Source organism: Temnothorax curvispinosus, unplaced genomic scaffold (assembly GCF_003070985.1).
Source record: "Temnothorax curvispinosus isolate PA1 unplaced genomic scaffold, ASM307098v1 QBEX01003057.1, whole genome shotgun sequence".
Classification (NCBI taxonomy): Eukaryota; Metazoa; Arthropoda; class Insecta; order Hymenoptera; family Formicidae; genus Temnothorax; species Temnothorax curvispinosus.
Genome location: NW_020212837.1, coordinates 118,587 through 136,306, shown reverse-complemented (window position 1 = coordinate 136,306; position 17,720 = coordinate 118,587). Strand labels below are relative to the sequence as shown.

Here is a 17,720-nt window from a genome sequence, read left to right as displayed (position 1 = left end):
AAGTTATATTTAGTAAAGTAATTTACTAAAATAATTTACTTTCGCGAATAAACAATATAATCATCGTGGCTCCCTCGTAAAATTATAACCGGAACTGGATACCGTTCGAACTGCATCGATGCCGTAGAAATCTACAAGCCTCGCAGTTAATAATTTAACTTTTCAATTCGCACGCAACGATTTAAACTGACAAATAATATTGTATAATATCTTTTCTTATGTAAAAAAATTAAAATTTTTCTTGCGTCAATGACTCGGTCAGAAACTACAAAAGAAAGAGAACAAGAATTCAAGACTCTTTACACATCGCAGGAAACCAAGAGTAGGAATTGTCGTTTTGCCCTTCGTCATTAATAATTGATTCGTCGCGTCAACAAAGATAATGAAAAAGATTCGATTTCATCATTTTGCGTTCCGGCACGGCTTTCTCATCACCGCCGTCCGCGTCGCCGGGAAAGCGGCACGTCGCGTCCGCCGGAAAATCGATGGCGCGCGGTCGGCCGGCGCGGTGCGGCGCGCCGCGGCGCCGCGTTCGACAATGGTATTCCTACGCGTTGACCGCGGCACAATGCTAATCCGCGACGAACATCCAGATCTCGCGCCGCCCTCGCGACGGCATCGTCGCGCGTGCGAGATCGTCGCCAAACCTGAGCCTCTTCCGCCGTCGTCCGCGAGCGCGCGATCGCGATTTACTTACGCGCGGCGCGCATTTTCCGTCGTAAATTTAAACCAGCAGGTCAGGTCGCCAAGTGGAATTTTCCAGACGCCTCACGGCCCGGCCGCGCCGCTTCCGGTGGCGCTGGCGAATTCCGAGCGCGCCGTGTCGCCAGCAGTCGCCAGTCGCCAGAGAGCGGACAGCGGAGAGAAAGAGGTGCGGTGTTGCGTGACTGGGTGCGAGCGACCGTGTGGCGCGTGTGTGTTTGTTGTGTTGTTAAGCGTAAGCGAGTTTTACAAGCTTCTCCGCGTCCTCCGCCTTTGCGAGTAATACGTGAACACGAGCGGACGAAGGAAAAACGACCGTGGGTGCGGAGTATCGGGAGAAACGAGGAAGAAAGAGTGAGCAAGAGAGCGAGCGCGAGAGAGAGAGAAAGAGTGAAAGAGTGGGAGAGAGAGAGCGAGAAGGGAAACCCGCGTCGCAAGGAATCGAGAGAGGCCAGCGGAGAGAAGAAAACGGATAAAGAGATATCGAGTTCGCGACGACCAGAAGCTACACGATGTCATCCTACATTCAGGTCGCCGAGGACGAGGGCGAGGAACCCATCGAGCTGCCGACAGAGGACGACACCACGCTGCTGCTCACCACCCTGTCCGCCCAGTTCCCCGGCACCTGCGGCCTCAAGTACCGCAATCCGGAGTCGCGGACGATGCGCGGCGTCCGGCTGGTCGACGGCCGTCTGCATCCGCCCGAGAACGGCTGGGGCAAAGCAATCTACTTCTGCGTATTCCCCAAAGGTACACAAATTACGCATGCACCCGCGCGCGCGTCCTCCTCTTCCTCCCCCTTCTCGGCTGCGGTATTTATAATTCGTGGTGGCGCTGCGCTCGCGCGGCGTCGACGCGACGTCGTCGCCGCCGTCGCGAAATTGATGGATCGCGACGACGCGACGGCGATGACGGCGACGCTTCCACGGGCGGGAAAAAAATCGTGAACCGAGTCTCTCGAGATTCCTCTTGGCCGCGGCGATGATACGAATTCGCGACCTCGACTCCCGAAGCAACCGGTCGATAGGAACGATGCTCCGAGGACGACTTGGATCGAACTCCTTTGTTTAACCCATCTATTAATGCCGACAGTGGCGACAGTATCGTCCCAGACAGCTAAGTCTGCCGAAAGTCGAAATTTTATCGGCAAAAAGACTGATTTGATGCCGGTTCTGATATATATCACATGATGTCGACAGAATGCCAACAGAAGTATAACAAAATCTGCTAACATAATCAGACGGCAGAAATCGAGCAGATTCTGCTGGGAACCGTTCAGGCTCTGCATGGTTTCTGCTGTCAATCTGCTTCACATTGTCTGTCAGTAGGATCTGTCTGCGCGATTTCTGCTGCCAATCTGAACATTGAGGACGCAGTTGATATACGTTAGTCTGCTGACGTCTGATCAAATCTGTTACCAATCTGCCGACAGACTGCTATTATTTTGCTTACTGGGGTGTTAATGTTCATTTCTACCAATGTAGATTAACTTTAAAACCAGTTTAACTTTTTTTAAATCTTTTTTTAATTGTTAGAACTAGAAAAAGATAAAAAGGGAGTTAAACCGAGATTAAAGTTAATCTACATTGAAAGAAATTAACATTACGTGGAATTATAAATTAAAAAAAGATCAGACAACTGGGGAACACTGCAATTAGAAGTTCCACCAAGTTAGCCAGAGTTCGGCCCGAATTATCCCGAGATATCGGCATCTATTTGCCAGAAGCGATTATTCCTTTAATTGTATCTGTTGCGCTCAATGAGATGCTGGGTTATCTCGGAGTGCGCTTTTACATGTTTGTCTACTTTAATAAGTTTACTTTAATTCGTCTATTTTATAATGAATGCCAGATAAATGGAATAATATTCTCATGGTCCATAAGAATACTGCAATCAATTGTTGAAATCAGCTTCGTCATTAACGAATATCAAATAATAATGTGCGAAGCAAATATCTCTAAGCTGTACTTTTATTTTTCTTTCGGTTTCTTTTCAACTTCGTTTTTCTCTCTTCATCTTTTTTTTTTACTTTTTTTCTCTGCAAATAGTCACGAGCCGGTTAGAGACGTGAACGTCTATTATGTCTTTTCAGAGAACAAACGTAAATCTGATGACAATTTGGAAAATTCCACAGCTAAGACTAAAAGAATGGAAACGAAGTTGCGTTGCACTGACTTGATTGTACTCGGTTTGCCGTGGAAAACTACCGAACAGAACTTGCGCGAGTATTTCGAAACGTTTGGCGAAGTTCTGATGGCACAGGTGAGTCTCTGCACTTACTCAAGCTTGCGCTTGGGCTTGGAAACTAACAGCGGAGTCCTGCTACACTAATAACATATTCCTTTAAGTCTACTGATTATACTAATTTATTAAATAAGTAAGAGAGCGATATCGCGTTACAACTCTTTAAATAGAACAAAAATATGTATTCAACATAATGATAATAATTAAGCTCGTAATAAATAATCTTAATTGGGTAAATATTTGTAACGCGTTAAATGCACATTAATCATGTAAGTACTCCTAATAAGGAGTAATGCAAATGATAAAAAAAGTGGAATATTTTATTTGCGTAAGCATAATGCTGTACCCTATGACTATGAAAGATCACGTTAAAATCCTGTCGTAGGTAAAGAAAGATGCGAAATCCGGCCAAAGCAAAGGATTTGGCTTTATTCGATTTGGAAGTTATGAATCGCAGTTGAGATGCCTCGCTCAACGTCATATGATAGACGGCAGATGGTGCGATGTCAAGGTTCCTAATAGTAAGGTAAGAACATAACTTACTTACAGACCCCTACAATTCTTTCTGCTACTTTTTTACCGTTTTCTCGGATGTATAAGAAAATTTTAAAGAGCGTTAAATCGGTGATGCACATTTAAAGCACATAGGAGCGAATAAATCATTTTAAAAACAATACGAGATGTCCTAAGAAGATTTTTGCCAGAAATAAGTACTGCAATTCTTTGTGCACATGTTTGGCATCTTTATTCAGTTATTTGTCAATGAAATCTTTACATAGTCTATTATTAAAGATGTTACTGTTGCCGTTGAATAATAAAATATAAAACTTCAGTGCTATATATTATTGTCTATATAATTTCAAAAATAACAAAAATAACAATAGCGTATATTATATAGATAAATATTAAATAATAACTAACATAATACAAAAATTCAGATTTATAATTGATATTGTTAAATTGTTAAATGATCGCTTTGTACTGTTTCTGAAATGATATATTCTCTCTCTTTCAAGTACACGTGTCTTTAATTTGTACATATTTTTAAAAATAAAAATTATAACAATTTATATAATTACCAAAGTTACCAAAATTTATCGCATTTGTGGCAAAAAAATTTAGCAAGATTATTGTTTTTTTTTTTTTTATATTTGAAAATAATCCAAATCTCAACTTCATCAAGTTTATTAAAATTAAAATAGAATTAATCGCACGATTTCGCAGCAGTTGTCTATATTATGTTTCATGTAATTGGACGTACATACAAAAACAATCCACATGAATTTTATCTTTATTCTATTTGCTGATAAATTCCGATTCGTTTCTAAAATCTTTTGTTAACAAAGAAAAATCTGAGAAAGTAAAAAAAAACTCATTTGAGACAAAATGCAAAATAATACCTAATTTTTCGATTTTGGCAATATACAAGACGAAGCTTTTTAAATCTCGGTTGCTTCATGTCAGCTTGTGAATGTCTTTACGTGTCTTTACACGCCAAGATATGTACAAATATAAATACACGTGTAATATTTCAAGTAGAGAATGGAATGTTGTGTGAGAGATAATCGGCTAAAACTGATAAGCTTACGATTGTGGATACGGGTAATACCTCATCTTTATGAGCTTTCCGTCTATCTCCATTTATCATATAATGCTTTAATAAGCGAATATCAATATTTTCTCACATTCCTTGAATATGTTATTTTTATGTATATGAGACGTATTCTGCTGTGGTGTAAATAGGTGAATGTGCGAAAGGCTATAAGAGTGGTGGAATTATAGAAAGAATGCAAAATGCCTGTATGTATGAATGTATGTTTATACGAGTGTGGTGCGTGAGCCATGGAGAGAGCGACGTTAATGGTGTGCTTGCGTGAAAATAATATAGTATGTTTGTGTCTCTAAAACGGTATGAGATTTCTTTAAGAGAGTGATTAATAGTTCTGTGTCAGAGATTGCAACATTGAGAGAAATGAGTCAATAAAACGTATCCAACTTACGGCATACTTAACGTCATGCGTTATCTTTTTCAAGATTTCTTAAAAGTGACCGGAGCTTTTGCAAGCCTCGATCACGACAAATGAGGAAAAAAAAGTCTTTAGACGACTTAATATCTTTTAACGCTGATAAAAGCCAAAATACTCGCTAAATTACGTAGCATTTCGAGTTAACGAGTACGCGTGAATGAGAATATTATGAGAAGGAATGTATCGCGCGCATTGAGAGAGCGTAACTGGAAGAAAAAGATCTATATTTTCACGTTTTCGAGCGCGCGTATCTTCCTGGATACAATGAATACATGAAATATTGTAACGGGTATGACTTTGTGTGCTGGAGTATGTAAATGCAGAATTTCGCAGTCGCGCATGGAGTATGTCTCGTAAACAGCCCGTGAACCGGATTCCTTAAACCCGAAAATTCGCGCGAGCCTCCTCCATCATACGGGAATGATGCTTTTAAGCAGCTTTTGTGAGAGCTGCGATGCGTTGTCACGATATCTGAGTAACGTTCTAGAGTTCAGGACGCGTGAATGATGAGGTCGCGTGGAAAAGATCTTGCGAAGCGAGACACTAGGTAATAGAGTGCGTAATCAGGAATGAAAAAAAAACTCGCGAGTGAATGGCGCAATAGCTTACGTCGTCGTGTCACGTTTCGCGAAAGATTCTGCGCTGCGAAATCGTTTACATTCGCGTGTTTCACCGTCGCGTCGGTAGGGTATCGAGAACAATTCGAGGACGTAGCTTGAGACCGCGTGAGCGGAGCGAATGCGTATGTGTGCTTCAGCATTTCGATCAAGTCTGTATGTGATTGTCGAGGGCTGGTGTAATCTGGTTACAGAATATTGATGGATTAATGATGGCACGTCAGTATGATACGGGTAAGCACAGTAACGAGTGCTACCGACCTATACCGGTGCACACGCCGAGTAGTCGCCGGGTGCCGGTGTCGAAGCCGTACGTAGCCAACGTAAATTCGTCGTCGTCCGAGGCCACTGCTCCGCCCCTGAGCGCGCCACCCCCGAGATACGACTCGGAGTACGATTACAAAACCACTCACTATCCGTCATATCCCCCGAATTATCCGTATGACGATAACAAATACAAGTACGAGGGCGGTGGTGGCGGTGGCGGTGGTGGCGGTCAGCAGCAGGTCACTTACAACGCCTACAACGAGAAGCCGAACTACGCCGCCTACGAGGAGTCCGCCGCCTACGATACTCGCGGCTACATGCCGCCACCGCATGCGAACGCCGCCGCGGCGCCCGTTAATCCCGCGTATCCACCGTCCGACGCTGAATACGGGTCGCGATACTACGGCGAGGGACGCGCAGCTGCCTATCCAGCCGACAATTGTCCGGAGCAGTACGATAAGGGCAGGTACAGCAATTACGGGTACGAGCAACGGTGCTACTACGACCAGGCCGACGGTCGTTACGCCGTCGCGGCGACTGACTGCAGGTACGAGGTGCGGTATCCGGACGCGAGGCATCCAGACAGCCGGCATTTGCCGGCCGATCCCGGTCGGGAGCCAGACTGCCGATACGTGGACAGTCGCGAGATGGACAGGAGATACATCGTCGACGGTAGGGAAGTCGTGGACGGCAGGTACGCGATGGACAGCCGCGAGGTCGATGGCCGTTACGCCGCCACGTCGGACGGCCGCGACCCGATCGACGGTAGATACGCGGATCCAGCGAGATACCCGACGAAGGAGAACTATTACGATCGCTATTACAAGCACCGGCCATCGAGGGATCACCACGTCGCGGACGCGTCAAGATACTGAAGAGGAAATTTGTAATTACAATCAATCATGTTTTAATGGGAATACGTGTCGACACGCGACCGACGAAACTCGGCAATGGTCTTTTCTCCTAGGATTAGTGCATATTCCTCGCACGTATTATACCACGCATCTACGGATGCTACGAATGTTGATATTATTATTATGTATTGTTTGCGATGCATCATAACGGATTTCTTCGATATCGCGAAGATCGTACGAAATGCGAAATCGCCGAAAATTTGTATGAATGAATGTTGAAAAGTATTCGGTATGTCGATACGGTTTATTAAAATCAGGAACATTTATTTGATATATAATTTTACGTATATGTATGTAAAATACTTATATACATGCTCAATACTTTCGTTTTTTCAATGACTATTAAATATTTATTAATGTTTGACATGTGACTTATTAAAGCACTTTTATTGCTGCATTTGAGTCGCCAAAAACAAGCAATATTTCTTACAGAAAGAGATAAGAAAATAATATAATATTTTATTATTATTTTACTTTTTTTATATTATTTTATTATTGATTATTTTATTGTTGATGTGAAACATTTTAAGTTAATTACGGATTATTTTTAGGAATGTCGAAGATAAAGATGCGTGGTATAATGTTTGGAAAATTATAGAAATTTTTCTTTCACCGCAGCTACTTTCAAGAATTTACATATATGATTTTATATTACTCATCTATTTCGCTTTTTTTTCCGAGCACATTAAATATGTGCATCTAATTTTATGGCCTAAATTATCTTTATTGTTTAATTTAAAAATTGAAGTTTAAACATTTATTCAAGACAAAAATATGGCAGATTGCAAATTATATATATTTTTTTAGAAAATATAATTCTTGCCAAAGTATACTTTTTTTTAAGGCTCCTGGGTAGTCACCGCGGCCATATTGGATTCTTATCGAGGCGAGGAAAACACCCAATTTTGTTGTGCATGCCATTTTCAAGTAAAAAGACATTTCAATAAAACATCACTATAGATCGTTTCAGAACACTTCCGAAATTGGCCGAAAACTACCCTTTTCCCTCGACAATAAACAAACAGTCATAAAACGAAGCCTAAACATACGGGAAAAACAGCCGTTTAACGACTATCGAAAGGAGGTGAAAACGTTCCTTCCGCATGCAAATCTTACTTTTCGGCCAATTTTACGATTTTCACGAATACGTTAAACGTTAGAGCACAAGCACAGAGCGAATAATAAAGAAATAGCACGCACAACAAAATAGGTTGTCAACATGTCACAAAGGACAGAATTTTCCATTGGAGAGAGTTCTGATTTCTGCCGCGACAGTACGTCGCCACCGTCAACGCAGAGTTCTCGGTTCAGGGACCAGGAGCCTTAAAACAATTATATGTTTTCCCTACACCAATTAACTCTCATCATTCTGTGCATAAAATCAAATCGATATCAAAGTAATAAAAAATTGATAAGATATTTCATATTTTATGTCAAGATCTGAATAAATATGAGGTCAGAATAAAATATGAAGTCTTGTAAACTATCAATTTTTTATAACTATCAATGTTTTATATACAGAATGACTAGAGAAATTGTATTACGTAAAAAAATCATAATTTATTTTAAAAAAATATATCTCACAAAAGCACATAGTGATAAAAATTTGTTATCACATTTGTCTCCTGAAATTATGAAATTCTTGTTGAAAGTATTTCTCGATAAATGTTCGTATAATAGAGATAATTTAAATCATAAAGATAAATCCCTTATCTCATATAATCAATCAGTTAACATAAAAAAAAGCATTTATATATATTCCCATTAAATCATGGTGTTCGTTAAATATAACAGATATGTCTAATGGTAGAAATAATTAGTCTGGAATAACTGTTCACATTTTATCAGATATGTGCTTATTCAAATCGAGACAGTGTAATGTAGCATGAGATTCTCTACATTGTGAACATAAAAAAGAAAAAGACATTGTACAGATTGATGCATGGATTTCAAGTGGTCATAGTGCTTAAGTGTTCATTATATAACATATGTAAATTTACATGTAAATTGAGCTAGCCGACATCTTTTCTTGAACCGACAAATATAAATATTTAAAAATTTTCTATATAAAACTTGACGTTTAGTGCAGATTAATTGCAATTCGACGGAACGTTAGAGTCCTAAGCCGGAAGCGAGAGATTGTGTGTCTACGGAACTTAGATTGTGTGCATGTGATACACTCGATGTAAACCGTAATGTACTTTACGTTTTGCCTATCTCGTGACGAATGCCATATATGTCTCGCAGCGATTCTACCGTCGCCGGTATTGTGAGTAATGTGCACTGTACGCAAGTTTTACATAACTGTGAAAACCTGTCGTACATGATTGATTGATTGTGCGTTTGTGTGTAGGAAGGAATGATTCAGCAAGTACCCTGCAAGGTATTCGTCGGCCGCTGTACCGAAGATCTAACCGCGGACGATCTACGAGATTATTTCTCCAAGTTTGGCGAAGTGACGGACGTGTTCATCCCGAAACCCTTCCGCGCGTTTTCGTTTGTCACTTTCTTAGATCCCGAGGTCGCCCAGTCGCTCTGCGGCGAAGATCATATTATCAAGGGCGTCTCGGTACACGTCTCAAATGCCGCGCCCAAGTCCGAGGGCAACAATAAAAATTTCAACAATCAAGTGAACTCGAACATGAGGGGCGGCAGGGGCGCGCCGGGACCCGTCGATAATAATGTGCAGGGCAATTATCAGGGTAACCGTTACATGGGCCATTCGGGCAATAATATGGGCCCAAACGGCTGGAATAACCCGGGGAATCGCGGTAATCTCGACATGCCGAATCTACAGGCTCTGGGTATCACCGGACAAAACAACGGCGGTGGCGGTGGGGGTGGTATGTCGAATCCGCTGGCGATGGGTGGTCTGAATCTGTCCGCATTGCCGGTCAATCCGGCATTGGTGGCTGCCGCTCTGAACCAGGCGTCCTGGGGTCTGATCGGTAACCTGCAGAACCAGGGAAACGACCAGGGTTATTCGAACCAGCCGGGCCCACCGGGCCAGCCGCCCTCCGGTAACAACACTATTGGCAACAGCGGCAATTCCGGCTTTCTCAGCTGGATGAACCAAGGCGGCGGCGACGGCAATACGGGCAATCCCGGCACCGGCGGCCCCGGGCCGAATAACCCGAACGCGTCCCAGGGCGCCTGGCAGAATCACCCGGGTCAGCGCGACCAGAAGTCGAATACCTTTCTTAAGTACGAGTAAATTCAATCGGGGCCGTGGGTCTACTCGTAAAACCAAACGGATCCTCTATCCACGGGTCCCGACGCAACAACCATAACGAACGGTGGTAACCGATGGGATCGACGGTTTTCCAAAAGCACGTCGATCCCGTCCCCAGAATAGAACCAAGAACCAGAGCCTATAGTACGTTGACGTTTTTTCTAATGTTTTGCACTAATCGCCACTGCGTGTATTATAATATTTCGAGATTCCCCCCTTCTCCACTCTCTTACTGGTTTGACAAGTTAGCACAATTCCGTTCGTTGAAAGAGGCGGTTTAGGTTTACGATAAATAAAGGCGGATAGCTTCGATCATTCGAAAATATGTACGCCCGATATTTGCGTCATCTCTGGTGTGAGCGTACAATAGATAATGGCATGAATAAAATCGACGATACGTATGAAGTTGATGTGTGGAGCAGCATAGCTGCATGGCGAGGGTGAGATTGTATAATCGAGTACATTTACTGCTTAGCGATTAAAGATTGATAAACGTGTAATTTACGAATATCTGACAAGATCTGAGTCTCAAGAAGACTTCAGCTGCTTCAACATTTGTCAAGCCCAGTGAAATGTATACCAAAATATTGTTACCTGAAAAGTAATTACTGCCACAGACACAGTCATATAGAAAATAATTATAGCTACAATGGCATCTGCATCGTTTCTCCATTCTATTTAAGTATATAACATTTTCCCATCGAGCAATTATTATTAAATTATTGGGAAGTTGAAAATAGCTCAAGTCTTCCTTTGCCACAAATCTCTTTAATAAAGGGGGCTTTAGTGAATATTTACTTAATAGCATTTGTTGAGATATTGGCTTTATCTAACCGCATCTTTTGTTTAAACTCGCAATTAACTAAATTTTCTCCTTGTCTATGTCAAAAATTGTGATGTAGAAGGAGACTAGATCGATCGCCTTAGTTACAAACTATATTAGTTTGTAACCGAGGCAACTAATCTAATAGGTGCAATGTGGTAAATAAATGAACATGAGACCAAAGTCAATTAATTTGCGTATCGAGTTAAAAGCCGCGCCGAATTGCTAGATGTTGTTTGTAAAAAGCGTTTATGTATTATGTAATATGCATTATGTAATATATAACTTGCCATCGCGTTTTCAAGCTATTATATATAACTATTATTCAATTTCTTGCGCATTATTTTTTAACGACAGATCTCTTGATTATTTTAGAATCATAATTTTTCCTTATATTTTCCGTGTATTTTCCGGAGATCTGGAATTGTGAATTTTGCTGCTGCGAGAATGGACGGCTTCTTTCGAATCAAGGTCCTGCGTTTAAAGCTTCGCAATCGTTTCTAAAATATTTTTACCTTTATAACATCTTCTAGCAAGATGCTTTCTCAACGTGGGTAACAATTACATTTCGTAAGTTTCTGTAAAATTGCCGTTATACGAGCGAAACATTACTACGTTATGCTTTAAGGAGATCTATTCCAAAATAAATCCGCAATAAATGTTAAGTATGATGGATTGAGATAATAAGGATTACGAAGAAAAAGATTTCTTCTAGAGAGATTATTAAGATTGAAATTGAAATTTAATTTCATCATTTTAAACATTAAATGGACCAGAAGTTTTCTTTGGTTTTGGTGTAAAGTTACCTTCGTTGAAACAATCTTATTCTATTTTGCAACATCCTTTATCCGTTTCATGAGACGTTTCCAAAATATTACCAAGATCAGAAAGAGCGTATAAATTGCGATTGATGTGACTGTTTGAAAGTGTATGAATGTATCAGAATAGCTCACACCTAGAGATTGATCGCAGCTATCCGTATTGTATATTATTATCAAGTTGAACTTCTGTTTCAAATATCTCAAATGTAACACATAAATAGCTTATTATGTGAGAATTTTACACTAGTGTGCAGGTGTGTCAAAATTATTGATTGATGTGTGTGAAAGAAAATTGTTTGAACTGATCAGATTTTTTCCATTTTAATTGAGTGATTTGAAGAAAGCGGAAAGAAAACTATTTAGATGTCTTATATGTCTGTGTATAATGTGTCATAAGTTCTGAATGAAATATTCTTAATGAAAAGACTTTCGAACTGTTTCCTGATTGAACGATAATGAAAAAGATAGCTTTACTGGTCGAGAGTATTTATTTTTCAAAGAAAGAAAGAAAGAAAAAGAAAGAGTCATAGCACGAAGAAGGATGCAATTCACATCTCACAATTATAGTCAATAACTTTAACATACGAAATAATTACGTCGCAATTAAACTTAAATACCGCATTTGTCACCGCGATATCACTGTGTATCACGTTAAAGGAATTATTTAGATTGACTATTTCAGAGTACGCTAATTATCTCTTATGAGTATATTAATTGAAAGAATAAAATAATCCCTAATATAAGAGGTGTGTATACTGTTGTGCTTTTCATTTTTGTCGTACAGTGATTTCTCAAACTTCCTTCTTTTGAACGCGAGATACTACTTAATATACAATTCTAATGATAATACTCTCTCGCTCTTTCTCTCTCATTAGCGTGAATTCTCGTCGATATGCGTGTCGCGTATACAGATGAGAAAAATCTCCTCTAACTTTGAGAATGTTAAACTGGATTGCTCGAGGCACGTGCGTGTGTGTGTGGTGTGTGCATATGAGTATGTTTGAGAGAGAGAGACGGTTGAATGTATTTGTTAATGGTCGTCTTACAGAACTACAGGCGTGAGTTTTTACTACTTAGCAAAAGTGATGATGTCGTTTGTTTAGAGCACTGAGAACGCGTGTACTTGGCGAGGCGAGGTGAAGAAATGAGGTGACTGAGTAATAATGCATAAGGCGAGCGGGGGAACACTGCGGTATTAGATGAGAATGAGCAAAAGTCGTCCAGTGTGTGTCTGGTATATACTTAGATTGAGAGGAGGTTGTTTATATACGTAATGTATGTAAAAAAAAAAAAAAACTAAATTATACACACGCACGCGCGCACACAAAACACACACACACACACACACACACACACGTACATATACACGTATACAGATTTCAATGAGAAGAGATAGACGATGAGTTGGTTGATTGAGCATTCTGCCACGCTATTAAGTCTATAAATTGTTAAATTGATCTACATAGAAGCTGTGGTTTAAGACAACTTTTAACAAACACTGGAACCGTACCAAGCTTGTCGTTGAGGCACGAATGTTCGCGCTTTAATACCCTTAACGTCTGGAAATATTTTCAGGGAGAATGTAGTTCCTTACGATGCAAGAAATAAAAAAAAATAGAATAAAATAAAACAACTTGTATAAGAGATAAAATAAAATCGTTGATGGATGGCTGTATGATGAATAATAATTGATTGATCAGCTCGAACATTCGTGCGTGAGTCGTAGCGATTATAGATCTACGTGGTCTGACAATTAAGTTTGTAGATGTATCTCTTTTTTTTGTTACCCATAGACAATATTGAAAACACATTAGATTAGTGCACTCTTTTATCTCTTCGTTATGTTTCGTATTGATAGCGTGTAAACGATACGCTGAATAATTGTTGTTGAGTGATTATTTAGCAAAAAAATCAATGTCAAATATTTACGTTTCATTTGGAAAAAGAATCCTTTTCCTTAGTTCGGATTTGGAACCGGCAAAAACATTCCTGTGTTACTTAATCTACTCAATTCCGCAGGCGAAGGTGGAAAAAGTAGTAAAGAAATTATGTATAAATGTTAAGTTTAATTCGCAAAAAATATGTAAAATTTATTTTAGAAAACAAATGTAATATTTCTATCATCTCGTTGATTGGACAAACAAGCTGCATTTAGGTCCAAATAAATGTTATCTATGGATTTAATTGTCAGACCACGTATTTCAAATCGTTTGAAATAGCTATGCCTACGACGTTATTGGCATCTTTTCGTGATCCCTCAATCAGTGAGTTATTTCGCGCGGGATGAGAGAATGCCCACTGCTCAAAGGATGCCTTGCAAAACGATTTGGAAGTGATCTACGAAGTATGTAAATAAGGATTGATATAAAGCAATTTTAATATCGCTCACAAAATGTAACGAATTTTATTGTAGAGTTTAGCTGTGCTCTGTAAAATCGCTCGATATTATTGTGTCCCCGAGGGAGGGAGAGAGAGGAAATAAGATGAAACTGCGTGACGAATTCGAGACGTGTGTCGTGAAACGTTGTCGTGTGAGAATGTTGATTCCGATCCGTCGCTCTCACGGCCGTCAGGGGAATCTTTCGTACCGCGTCGTGAAAGAACGCACGGTGAGGAAACCGCGAATCCGGCATTCTTTTACACTTTTGAGATACTACGAGCTATACAAACGAGTTGAATGCGAGTCGAGGCTACCGTGGATTTTTTACGTATGCGAGAACGATCTCACGATTTTTGTCGAGCAAGAGAGAAAAGTGTCGCAGTCTTTTTGTCCACCGCAGGATGCTGCGCGAAATCTTGTAGATGTGAATATTAGATGATCGCGAATGATATCACGTTTCCCAATTCGTGCCGATGGTTTTTGCCGTGTAAACTGTAAAACGTTTCGCCGAGTTAATGCGAGAATACTCAATGCTCTCCGTAATGTTCTCCGTTGATTGTAGTGTATGTTAAATTATGCCGAGAATAAAAGACCCAAGCATCGTGGGGGTACCATAAATTCCTTTAAATGCGAGTCAGCGATGCACAATCACACATCCGCTGGCTGTTTCAGGATTGACAGAAGACAAACGAGTCTCTTGCAAAATTTGCAATCCCCAGTTGCTTGTGTGCCAATAATTTTTAAAGTTACGACGAATATATGCTCAATTTTCACGAGCTAGTAAAAATAAACCAATTTTTGCGAATTAAGTTTCAGAGATAAGAATCAATGATAAAACGTCATCGGTCGTTTGATTTTCAAGCGAATTTTGTTTTAACGAAATTGAAGATTTGAAACCGAGATCCCAACTCTTGTTCTCTTTTTGCCAAGTTGTGAAGAGCGATAAGTTTCTTTTTTTTACGCCAATTTTGGGACAGCCAGCAGATCCGATCAGTCCAAAATTATCGTGCCTATAAAATCAGTATTTTAATATAATACGTATTTTCGGACATGAAGAAATATTTAATTTATCCTACATAATCTGATATATAAATCGTAACGAAGAGCTACTCTCGAGAGATTTGCGTGTATAAAATTCCAAGTTTAATTAAAAGCGACATGGGGACGGATCCAGGAGCGACGTTTATATATATATAATTGTAGAACTGTAAAAGCGAGTATATATATAGAAGAGTTTGAAAGGTAACATAACAGAGCCGCCGGTGGCCGGCCTTCCGGCAATACCTGAATGAAGACGATGACTGAAGTAAAACGTAAGCCTACGGAAACGTCCGCTGATCCTCCTGGAACAGGTGATTACGATCTGACATTATTTCTCTTTCATAACGCCTCATCATCTCTCATCAACGATCAAGTAATAATCACTCTCATGGACATACTCTGGCTTTCAACAATTTTCGAAAAATTAATTTTTATACGTCCTCTACCGATATTCTCTTTTTTCTTCTTTTTTTTTAAGTTTTTTTTCTCAAGTCATCATCATCTATATGTTCGTCACATTCGCAATACTTTCTTCCTAAGACAGGAAAGACACCCACCGCTAATCGCATTCATATTTTGGAACGTAGTCCCCCTTTCGAATGCCTCGCGTATTCTCTCTTACAATAATTTTTATTTAAATGGGACATCTTGTAAAAAGAAAGAAAAATAATTTGGTAAATACCGACTGACTAGTATTTGTCAAATTATTTTTCTTGCCCCGATAGGGAAAATTACGTCAATATTATACAATAATTGCATCATTCAATTGAGAGGAATTTCATAATTATTGTGCTAAAATGATTTCTCATAACGCAGCATTCTTGCCAGCATAAAATTTTTGAATAATATTTACACAAAAATTGAGAAATTCAATTTTATGTTTTTGCACAATTATTTAGATATTTAGAAGTAAAATCATTCCAGCACACTTCAGTAAACACCGATATATAACAGTTACATGCATACTACCGTTCATTATATTTTACGTACGAGAAAGGATGCCATCTATCGGCGATCCAGCAAACAGAATGCTACGTAATAATACAGGAATAACACATAATATATAAAACTCAAATATATTTCTTAATTATTTCGCAATTTCTTTCCAAGTTTAATTTTGCAAATATTCTGCTAGGATAGTTCCTCATATCGCTGCTATCTTGCTGAAATACTATTTAGAAATTAATTGTGCAAATATTTCTCAATATTTCTACCTATTAGTGTTGCTGCAAATATTGAGACATAATTACAGCATTTCCAGTTTCATCCAGATTTCTTAATTGTTATGGATCTTTTTCTATCAGGGTGTGAAATACGCGGAGTTTGTTCCTCCTTCAATAAACAAATTGATAGCAGTCTGTCGGCAGATTGGTAACAGGATTTAATCAGACATGTCAGCAGACTGACATCAACTGCGTCCGCATTCAGCTTATGTTTTACCAGCAAAGTCTGTTAACATAATCAAACAGCAGATTGGCAGCAGAAATCGCGCAGAGCCTGAACAGTTTCAGCAGAATCTGCTCGATTTCTGCCGCCAATCTGCTGTCTGATTATGTTAACAGATTCTGTTATACTTCTGTTAACGTTCTGCCGACATCATATACCAGAACCGGTATTAAATCTGTAGTCTATCTGCCGACAAAATTTGTAGCAGACTTGGCAAGATCTGCTTTCGACAGACTTGGCTCTCTGGGTCCCATATTCGCTTACCTTTGTTGAGAAATTCTACGATGTGAGTTTGACATAATTTAACTCGGTGGTTTTGACATTCTCGTCGCGACCATCGATTTTTCTCGTTCTCCGGAAAAACGAAGAACCGACGAAGAGTTTTTCTCGATTATTAATTTAGCTTGGTCGCTTCGGCAAGTTCCGTCTCTCGTACCTAAAGTTACACATGGCCCAATGCTTCCTTGAACATTTGAGAACACATTTTGCCATAACAACCCGCGTACTCGCGGGCAGTTAACAATTCTCACAGATATCACCGATGGCGGATGAGATTGCAGGCATATACTTTTCGTGCGTTCGCTATCTTAGTCGCAAACCAGAGCCGAGTGAGAGCCATGAAGCTGTGCTACCAACGATTTCGGGAAATGTGAGTCTGTTCTCTGTTTGAAAAGAGAAAAAATTACACTCTGTACCCTGCGGCAGGGTTTATCGGTCCCCGTTTTCTTGCCCGTTCACGTCACGTCCTGGAGTACAATAGGACCAGCCAATCGAGAAACACCAGAGTTGCAAATTGGAATGTTAGTACTCTAGTTAGCTCGGTCCTCATTCCTCCCCGAGTACCCGGTGAACACCGGACACTAATCCTGTACGATTCTGTTCAACAGCCTGGGTGAATATATATGTGGATGGTTGATGTCCGTGAACGTACCTCTTGGATGGAACAAAAGAAACGAACGAGCAAGTGTTGGCAAGTTTTTGAGATGCAAGTGGTGGAAGGACGCGAAAGAGTGAGCGAGCGAGAGAGAAAGAAAGAAAGAAAGATGAAAGGATCTGGAGATGAGAGAGTAAAAGAGGAAAGAGAGAGAGAGAGGGAGAGAGAGGAGTATATATTTTTGCAGGCTAATAGAATTTGGTGAGATGATGGTGGTGATGATGGTGATGATGATGATGATGATGATGATGATGATGATGATGATGATGATG

The 17,720-nt window shown here is 40.0% G+C and overlaps 1 protein-coding gene across 4 annotated transcripts; it reads left to right on the top strand.

Annotated features, from left to right (window-relative positions):
- The first annotated feature begins 805 nt into the window (after positions 1–805).
- LOC112452210 (TAR DNA-binding protein 43) lies at positions 806–14,655 on the top strand. Of its 4 annotated transcripts, none has more exons than XM_025012318.1 (5): positions 806–1,452; positions 2,837–2,964; positions 3,332–3,472; positions 5,785–6,743; positions 9,125–9,214. In XM_025012318.1, exons 1-4 carry the CDS (start codon positions 1,215–1,217, stop codon positions 6,730–6,732), a joined length of 1,455 nt encoding a protein of 484 aa, XP_024868086.1. In that variant the 5' UTR covers positions 806–1,214; the 3' UTR covers positions 6,733–6,743; positions 9,125–9,214. The 4 variants fall into 4 exon arrangements, with proteins under 4 accessions (XP_024868086.1, XP_024868085.1, XP_024868088.1 ...); XM_025012317.1 differs by having other exon boundaries at positions 807–1,452; positions 2,795–2,964; XM_025012320.1 differs by lacking the exon at positions 5,785–6,743 and having other exon boundaries at positions 814–1,452; positions 9,125–14,655.
- Positions 14,656–17,720: the final 3,065 nt, after the last annotated feature.

What these genes read in the sequence shown, in the direction of transcription:
- LOC112452210 (XM_025012317.1), top strand. Translation starts at nt 1,215, where the DNA reads ATGTCATCCTACATTCAGGTCGCCGAGGACGAGGGCGAGGAACCCATC. An exon ending in CTTCTGCGTATTCCCCAAAG is followed by an intron (nt 1,453 to 2,794) that starts GTACACAAATTA and finishes ATGTCTTTTCAG; the next exon opens with AGAACAAACGTAAATCTGAT. An exon ending in GCGAAGTTCTGATGGCACAG is followed by an intron (nt 2,965 to 3,331) that starts GTGAGTCTCTGC and finishes ATCCTGTCGTAG; the next exon opens with GTAAAGAAAGATGCGAAATC.